The sequence below is a fragment of the Cervus canadensis genome, chromosome 3 (genome assembly GCF_019320065.1).
Source record: "Cervus canadensis isolate Bull #8, Minnesota chromosome 3, ASM1932006v1, whole genome shotgun sequence".
Lineage (NCBI taxonomy): Eukaryota > Metazoa > Chordata > Mammalia > Artiodactyla > Cervidae > Cervus > Cervus canadensis.
The window spans coordinates 52,205,944-52,214,273 of record NC_057388.1 but is presented as its reverse complement, the minus strand read 5'-3'; the positions used below and the strand labels follow the sequence as shown (position 1 = coordinate 52,214,273).

General features: G+C 39.0%; 1 protein-coding gene across 3 annotated transcripts; it reads right to left on the bottom strand.

Moving 5' to 3' along the window:
- Window positions 1–1,537: 1,537 nt before the first annotated feature.
- On the bottom strand, window positions 1,538–6,344 carry GPR85 (G protein-coupled receptor 85). 3 transcript variants are annotated; one of them, XM_043463150.1, is made up of 3 exons: window positions 6,139–6,307; window positions 5,846–5,963; window positions 1,538–4,741 (listed from the first exon to the last, which is right to left on the bottom strand). In XM_043463150.1, exon 3 carries the CDS (start codon window positions 4,569–4,571, stop codon window positions 3,459–3,461), a length of 1,113 nt encoding a protein of 370 aa, XP_043319085.1. In that variant the 5' UTR covers window positions 4,572–4,741; window positions 5,846–5,963; window positions 6,139–6,307; the 3' UTR covers window positions 1,538–3,458. The 3 variants fall into 3 exon arrangements, with proteins under 3 accessions (XP_043319085.1, XP_043319086.1, XP_043319087.1); XM_043463151.1 differs by having other exon boundaries at window positions 5,846–5,960; XM_043463152.1 differs by lacking the exon at window positions 5,846–5,963 and having other exon boundaries at window positions 6,139–6,344.
- Between the last annotated feature and the right edge of the window lie 1,986 nt (window positions 6,345–8,330).

The window sequence follows — 8,330 nt, the reverse complement described above, 5'->3', positions numbered from 1 at the left end:
ACCCAGGCATTCTCATGCTAAGTTGCAGGAAGTTGCAAGTAGGGAAGAACACCACCTCCCTATCTCTTGAAGGAATTGAAATGTCTCTTAAGTGGAAGTGGAGAGTCAGGACATGGGAGAACTTTTAACACTCAGGGTTTGCTATTACTTTGTATATAGCACTAATAACTGGAAACTCAGGGTTCCAAAACACAGCACAGTGATTCATACACATGAAATGTGAGCAGAATAGGGAGGTTTCCCTCTGAGTTGAGGGAGTTGACCTATAAAAGACCCCAGGGAATACTGGAAAAGACAGGTGATAAGGCACTGAAGGAAAAATGGAAAACAGTCCATTTACAGTTATTATTACCAAGTCCATCTTAGAAACATTTACTATTGTAACACCTGTAACTTGTTGCTACTACATATTACTGTGATTAATTTTGTATTATTTAAATGGAGCCACTATGAGAAACTGAACAAGTTACTCACCTCCTTCTGCCTCAGTTAATATTTACATAGGATTTCACAGTTATAAACTGAAAGCCTAGCTCCAGCTGGGTATCTCACAAATAAACCCACTGTGTGCAAAAGGGAACCAGATGAGATGTGTAGACACATCCATGCAAACACATCACCACTGTTAAGGAAAACAATTTAAAGCCTGTTCAACTCAGATATAATTAGTCCTAGAGGGACACATTATTATTGATAATAGGTTTTTCTCACAAGGAAGTTGAACTCCCCAGTGGGGATATATTTCTATGGGTTGAAGATTAGTAATATTTCCAAATTGAATTAGTTGCAACTGTTTCAAAATATTGAATATTGGAATGAGTACCAAAATAGATAATGTGATTTGGTCATTAAGACACTGAAGCAGACTTTTATTTTATATGATTGCTACCATTACTCATTGACTTATAAATAATATGATTAACTGGGGATGTATCTCACCCACTGCTTGCCCCTTGACCTGAAATACCAAGCTAGTCAAGAGTAAGCTTAAATGAGGGTGACTACAGTTCAGTATTATTCACTGATCACTGGGGCTGATCACTTACCTAAGCTGTTGGAATGTGTTATTCCAGAAAGCTAGGTAAAATCAGGCAACCCCACTTGGTTGTTGTTGTTGACTCCCCAGTTCCCTATTCTTAATCCATGCCTCAGAATTTTTTCTCATATAATAGAGGTCAGTGTTCAGAAAACCTGGTCTCTCTGGCCTCAAAATCATTGCTGAGTGTTCTCCTGATTGCTGGTGATATTTGAACCTCTCAGCAAAGTTCTTTATAAATATACTTGTGGTAATTATGTCTCCACTGTAAACTTTTTGAACTAGAAACATAATGTTATCAGAATATCTTTCAATAACATTTCCTTTATTGTATTTTAGATGATAATTTTAGTACTAAAAAGGGGTCTTTATTGCTAGATTCAATTCACTGTTGTATATTAAATTTTGTCTCAGGTCGAATATAAAGTAAAAATGAGTTCAAACAAAGTGCTTATTAAATCATGGCTTGAGTCACCCTTATATGAGCTAAACTGCATATATCATTGAGATATTTCAATGATTTATTTTTCCTTACTTATATTTATATTGATGTTCTTTACAGAAACACTGTAGCAATAAATAATTCTGTTCCACTCGATTCCTAATCTTATTTTTCAGGTACCAAAAAAAACCAAAAAACAAAAAAACCAAAAAACCCCAAACAAACAAAAGCAATAACAACTTTTCTGTTTTTGTCATAATGTAATTATAAACCATTCTTTTTACAAGTTATATATTTAGAATCCAAGATTTCCACCATGGCCCAAATTAAAATGTGATGTCTATATTAAAATTCTGAACCAACCAGCTAAGCAGGTTTACATCTTTAAATATTCTGGCTTGTAAGAATAAATAAGTATGATAAGCTACCAAATAATGCTTTTGCAGACATTATTATTTGTCAGCTTTATACTCCCTTTCATTCATGCATTTCCAGTTCCACAATATAAAGTAGCTACAAAAATTAAAAAAACAAAACTATAATAAAGTTAGTCTTGCTATTTTGTGCTTGCCTCCCTGGTAAGAAAAATTAAGTGCCAAAAATGTAAAATTTATTTCAAGAAAAGTAACAGGCTACACAAGTAAATTTTGGCAAATGCAACTTTATATTGAAATTCACACATCTGTATCTTAAAGAATGAGACTCACAGACTCTAATGTATTTCTAAAATACCAGAAATTATATTATAAGCTTTCACAAGTTAAAACTGAAATAATTTAAACGACCAATACACTGAATGTGCAGAAAGTATAAACAAGACTGTGCCTTCGGTAGGATAAATGCTTCACAAATTGTGCAAGATGTCATACTAAGGCTGTGATCTCCCCTTAACAGCCGACTTAAAATATAAACACACATCAACTGCCTGCTTCTTAGAACACACTAGAATGGGTAGCACACCTCAGAAGAAAATTTCATTATGCCAGTGATGTGCACCTTAATTTTCAAATCATGTGAGGAAAAAGGAATAAGAGTGTTAAATGATCGTCCATGCACTTCCAGATGCATGACCATGACCAGTTACTGATTCAGTTTCCCTTGACTCCAGTTTGCTCCAATACTGAACAAGATGAAAGATACTAGATAACCCTTTAAGGCAACATGTGTTTATTCTGCATTATTAGAACTGTTCAATTGTGACTGGTTGGTACCATTAATGTTGCCTCCCAGACCAAGATCTAGTATTCATAAAATATAGATGAAATAGAAAAAACTTTATACCAAATCAACAAAAACCACATAATACAGTTCGATGCTAGCAATTTCACTAGTAGATAAGGAAAGCGGTATTTAGAAATAGTAATGTATTAATACAAAAAAGTAAACTATAATTGGAACCAATATACTGCTTTGGAATGCTCCCCAAAACTTACAAGGCGATTTTTTAAAAGTGATAATCCAATTAATTCATGGCATGTCTTTAGTGAATTACAGTACTTTAAGTCCCCAAATATTTTAGTCCTTGCAAAACAATAATAGTATGAAATGTTTTAAAGTCTTCAAACTTCTAAAATTAGTTTTTTATCAACACATTTACCTCATGTCAACTTAATTTATTAAGATGTCCAATGCTAATTGGGGTTTTTTTGATGTTTTTTCATAAGTAGTCATATACACAGCATTTAGCACTGATACTTAGCACCTGCTACTTTCATTATCTAGTTTTCAACCACATAAAGAAACTTAGGGCAGTGGTTCAGTCCTTTCTTAATTACAAACCTTCGCCGGCAGTCAGCAGGATCACTCTGAGATTTAAAATAGGATTATAGGTGAACTATTGCAAAGACTGCAGAATGTTGCCCAAATCCTTATAACTGCTGATCCCATTCTTGATTTTCTTCTCAAGAAATGGCTACAGGCCACAATTGCTTAGCAGAGAAGGTTAGTGTTTCACAAGGCTAAAGATTTACAGATGCTCCTTCATATAACACAGTAAGGTTCCCTTGGTAACCTGGATTTTCTGCAGTAAAGAAGGGTTGTGCTGAAACAGCGCCTCAGCTCCCTGTTGGAGAAAATGCAGACAAAAGGATTGATTCCTGCTTGGGCAAAACTCATCCAGACAGCAGCTGTTAGAAATCCCCCTGGTACTACAGGCCCTCTTGCAAAAACTCTCCAATAACAGGCCACCAGGTAGGGGCCCCACAAGGTTAAGAAGAGAAAAGTCATTATATAGAACATTCTGCTGATTCTTTTCTCCATTTTGAATTCGTCTAAGACCAATAGCCTTCTTCTGCTCGTGGTGTTTGCATTTTGCCTGATGCCCAGCAAGGTGGGTGGTGTGGGACCCCTTCCAAATCCTGCTAGCCAATTGGCAGCTGCCTGGCCACTGGCTCCAGGACCATGAAAAGTCCAGTTCTGGCTGACTGCTGCTACAAACTGGACTGGCTTCATTTTCCTTCGGTCGTGGACAAAAAATATCAGCTTGAGGTAGACAAGCTGTGTAGCTAGGAGGATGAGGGCAAGGAGCAGCATAAATCCTAAGGAATCATTAGCCCTGAAGGAGCGGTGTTGGAAGGTACATTGATCTTCTTCCCTAATGAATGAGTAAGTGCCCACATCTAAAACTGGGGGGAATGCCATGGCCACAGACAGAGTCCACACCATGCAGATCACAGCCAGACACGTCCAAAAGGTCAGCCTCTTTGTATAGAAGCGATGATGGGCGATAGCTAAGTATCTGGTGACACTGATACAGAAGAGCATGAAAGCAGTGTGAAAACAGGACAAAACCCCCAGAAAGGCAATCACTTTGCAAGTCAGAGTCCCATAAGTCCAAGTAGAGCCATTTTTGACAGAGTTGAATACAAATGGGAAACAAATTGCAGATCTGAGGATATCTGAACAGCAAAGATCCAACAGGAAGTAGTAAGGTGCTCTATGCAAGGTCTTATCTTTCACGAGCAAAATGGAGATCAGAAGGTTGCCCACCACGCTGACTCCTATTATGAAACCCAAGGAAGTCAGTTTCAGAAAGGCTGTTAGAGGAGAGAGATTTTGCAAAATGTTGTCAGCTGCATGGCTATAGTTCGCCATAGATGGATGGAGGATAAAGATACAGCCTCAGTCAAGTCTCATGATCTAGATATAAGAACAAGGAAAAGATAGATCCATACATTTTACTGAAAATGTAATCCACAAAGAGAACGGATCCGATCTGCAGTCATGCTTCCTCTTTTCTTTCACTTGATTTGCCATCAGAATATCTGGGAAAAAAAAACAACAAGCTATCAGTTTTTAAGTTAACAAGCAATGATGTCAGGCAGTGCTAATATACAGCTGTTCATTTATGGGGAAGCAAATAAAGTTTTAATTTTGAATAATATTATTTGCTTTAGTATTTGTGCTTGAGATTTCAGAGAATTGACTTGTTTAGTTTTCTGAGCTAGATGAATTTTAAAATGTCCCTATTTAAAAGAACATACATTTGATTGGGCACCTAGAAGGAATCAAATGTTCCCCAAGCATAAAATATGCCAGTCTAGGAATTAATCACTGGTGTTGCAATGGAATCTACAAGATCGCTAATAGGAGACAGGAGACTACCCACATTTATTTGAGGTCTGTTAGTATCTGTCAGTGTTTTCCCGGCAGCTTCTCTGCTGATATGGATCCAATGAACCCTTGCAAAATATATCTTTTAACTCTAGAGCCACTTTTATGCTGCATATTATAAGAAGAATATTTGTTGATTCATCTTAAAGCATAATTTCAACATTAGACTTCTAAATTAATAGGAACTTGTCCCAGGATTTGATTTGATTTAATCTTTTGTCTTTCCCTTCCCTTCCCATCCCCCATTTCTGGCAAATCTTTTCTCTTTTAAACCCACATGATTATTAGAAATAGTTAATGTAAATACTCGTCAGGGAAACACCCAGAGGAATAATGCACTTTCATTTGTAAACCTTGGCTTGCCTGGTTTCAAATGAATTTAACATGAACCTATATTTCTTGGGCAATTAAGCTTTTACCATTTTCACTGACAATCTTCGTTGCAAATCGCAAGTAGCTTCATTTTAAAACAAAATGCACATTGTCTCCTAGGTGTTTGGGAACCCCACCAGGGAAATCGGTTTCCTCTGTTATTCCCACAAAGCATGTTTCCTTTGCCACTTCTCACTTGCCTGGAATATGCTGATAGAAGCCCAGGCAAAACTGCGTTGGATGATTTTAATTTCCTCACCGGTACATCCCCGGGTAAATACCGATCGCATCATGCAACATTATGAAACCTGAAATCCGCCACCCCTGGATTTATAATGGGGGGGTGGAGGAGGGGGAGGGGGAGAGAGACATGCATTACATACGCGAAGATGGGGAGAGAGGTTGCTTCTGTGCTGCAAGGGAACTGTTCCCGGTGATTCGCAGTCCGATATTCCTCAGTCTTGCAACGCTTTCCAGAAATGGAGCTCTCAATAAGCCCTACTGAAGATGCATTGTCTGAATGTACTTCCATTATGCAGTTTATTGTAAAAACACACACACACACAAAACCCACACACAAAAAAACTCAAGGAGGGCTCCTTCCCGGTGAACCTGCAGTTTCATCAGCCCTGTGCGCCCCCTCCCCCCAAACTTAACCGAGAGTATATCCTCCTACCTGTTGGCGTTGGATATCCCGACAGACTATAGCTTCTTCTTTCTATAAATTGCTGATTTTTTTTTTTGCCTTAGTGCCTTGACTGAGCATCCAGGCAGGGCTCGGCGGCGCCTGCGCGATGGAGCCTCCTTGAGCTCCAGCCGCGTCCTCCCCTGTCGCAGCGGCACCGTCTCCCCCAGTAACGCAGGGGCCGCGGCGGCGGCGGCAGCCGTGGCGAGGGCGGCGGCAGGGGCTACTTCTGCCTCTGTGGAGCCAACTGGAGCCCCGACCCGTTTCCAGAGCGGGCTGGGTTTATTGAATGTCCTGTCCTGTTGAACTGGTAAAAATGGGCTTTTGTCCCCTGTGGCTGCTTCTGAACTTTTCCCTCCCTGCATTGGACGTGGGGATTTGGAAAGGCTAGTTCAGGACCTCAGTCCCACCCTCTTCGCTTAGGGCAGCGCATCCCGGTGCTGGGGGTGCCTGCCCAGCCCTCAGCTTCCTGAAACCCCGCTTTCCCCAAACAATTTTTTCCCATGCTCTTTTAGGGTGGTCCAAAGCATTGGCAGCTTCTTTTAGCTTTCTTCTTTAAAGATTTCTCCAGCTGACTGCATTTGCAGGTTAGCTGGGGGGGTGGGGGTGGGGCTGGGGCTGGTGGGGGTGGGGAGGGGAGAGAAGGGGTGGAGGAGGAAAGAAGAAAGAAGAAAGAAAAGAAATTTTTAAAAAAGAAAAAAAGCTCAGTCAGGAAAATTCTTGTCAATGGGGAAGAAGAGAAACCAGGTTAGGGTAGCCCGTTCTTTGTTAGTCATCTGTTCTCCAGTGCACGCAGATGCGCGGTAAGTAGGGAGAAGCCAAGTTCAGAGGAAAACTGCAAAATGATTTATGTCCATGCTACCTTGACGAAAATGACCGTAGAATCAGGCTTACACAAATTTTAAATGACCATTCCTCGCATTCCACCCCACCAAACAACAGCCTTCCTTTTATTTTCTTGCAAGTACGACTGACCAATAGATTGGTAATGTTAAAGCAGTTGTGTGTATATGAGTTTCCTTCTCCCCTTTGTTTTTACGGAAGAGAAATACTAGGAATATAACGATTCATGAAACTTACACCCGTTCAAAAGGTCCGATGATATCACAAGACAGCACATAGCCTGACACCTGGGTGCTTAAGGATGTCTCTGGAATCGTTCATTTCCTTATTTTACCATTTCAGAAGAATTTGTGCGGGTGGTACAAGATTTTAAACAATTCCCCATCTCCAAAAAAATGATCAGAAATGCTTTCATTAATTCCCAAGGTAAAAGATCTGCTTCTCCTCCTGCATGCTCATTGCTTTATAATAATCTGTTAATGAAACAGAAAAAATAAAGATCTTCTGTACAGCAATAATTTGATCTCCAGACAGCAGTAAAATACCTCATTGCTGGGTGGTGAGATTGTGACATTCGGGGGAACTCAAGCCAATCAGCATACAGATAATATGCGTTAATTTGCATATTGTATTTCTATTGGACATACCAAGGTAAAGCTTTCTCTGGTTTAAAGCTTAAAAATGAATACTTCACTGTCATGATGTCACAGTCTTTACACAAAGCCCTATGTTGGTAATACTGAAACAAAGTTATATTTTCCTGATTTGTTTTGCCATGTCTTAAACTCAGTTAAGAGAAATAGACAATTATTAATATATATATGTATGTATATGTGTGTGTGTGTGTGTGTGTGTGTATGACCTAACTCTGGCATTCTCTTAAACTAGAAAAATCAATTCTACAGCAGTACTGGAAATAACTTGAGGGCATTTCCATTCTAGTGAAACATTCTACTTTTTCACAAAACAAGGAAATTCAGAAGTGTTTAAAACTATACATTGGTTTGCAACTTGTAAGTGAAATGTCAAATTCATTTCTGTGGAACTATAAATCAATTCAATTTGTTATTTGTTACTTCCCAATTACTGTCCCAATGTACTTTGCAAAGAGTTATTATTTCCTGAATTTTTACAGTTTTAAAAAATCTATAGGATAAGTGACAAGTAACTTTGCTGAAAATCCATGATATGCCCAATCTTAGGTTGTATGGATTAGGGAAAAACTTAAAAGTAAATTTAAAGGGTGACTGCACAGCCTGCCTTTGAGACAATAATTTACTCTGCAAAAAGGTATATGGCCAAGTTCCAAGAGTTTAACTTTCCTTAAATTTCAAGAAGCA

Coding starts and splice junctions, on each gene's coding strand:
- GPR85 (XM_043463152.1), bottom strand. CDS start 4,571: ATGGCGAACTATAGCCATGCAGCTGACAACATTTTGCAAAATCTCTCT.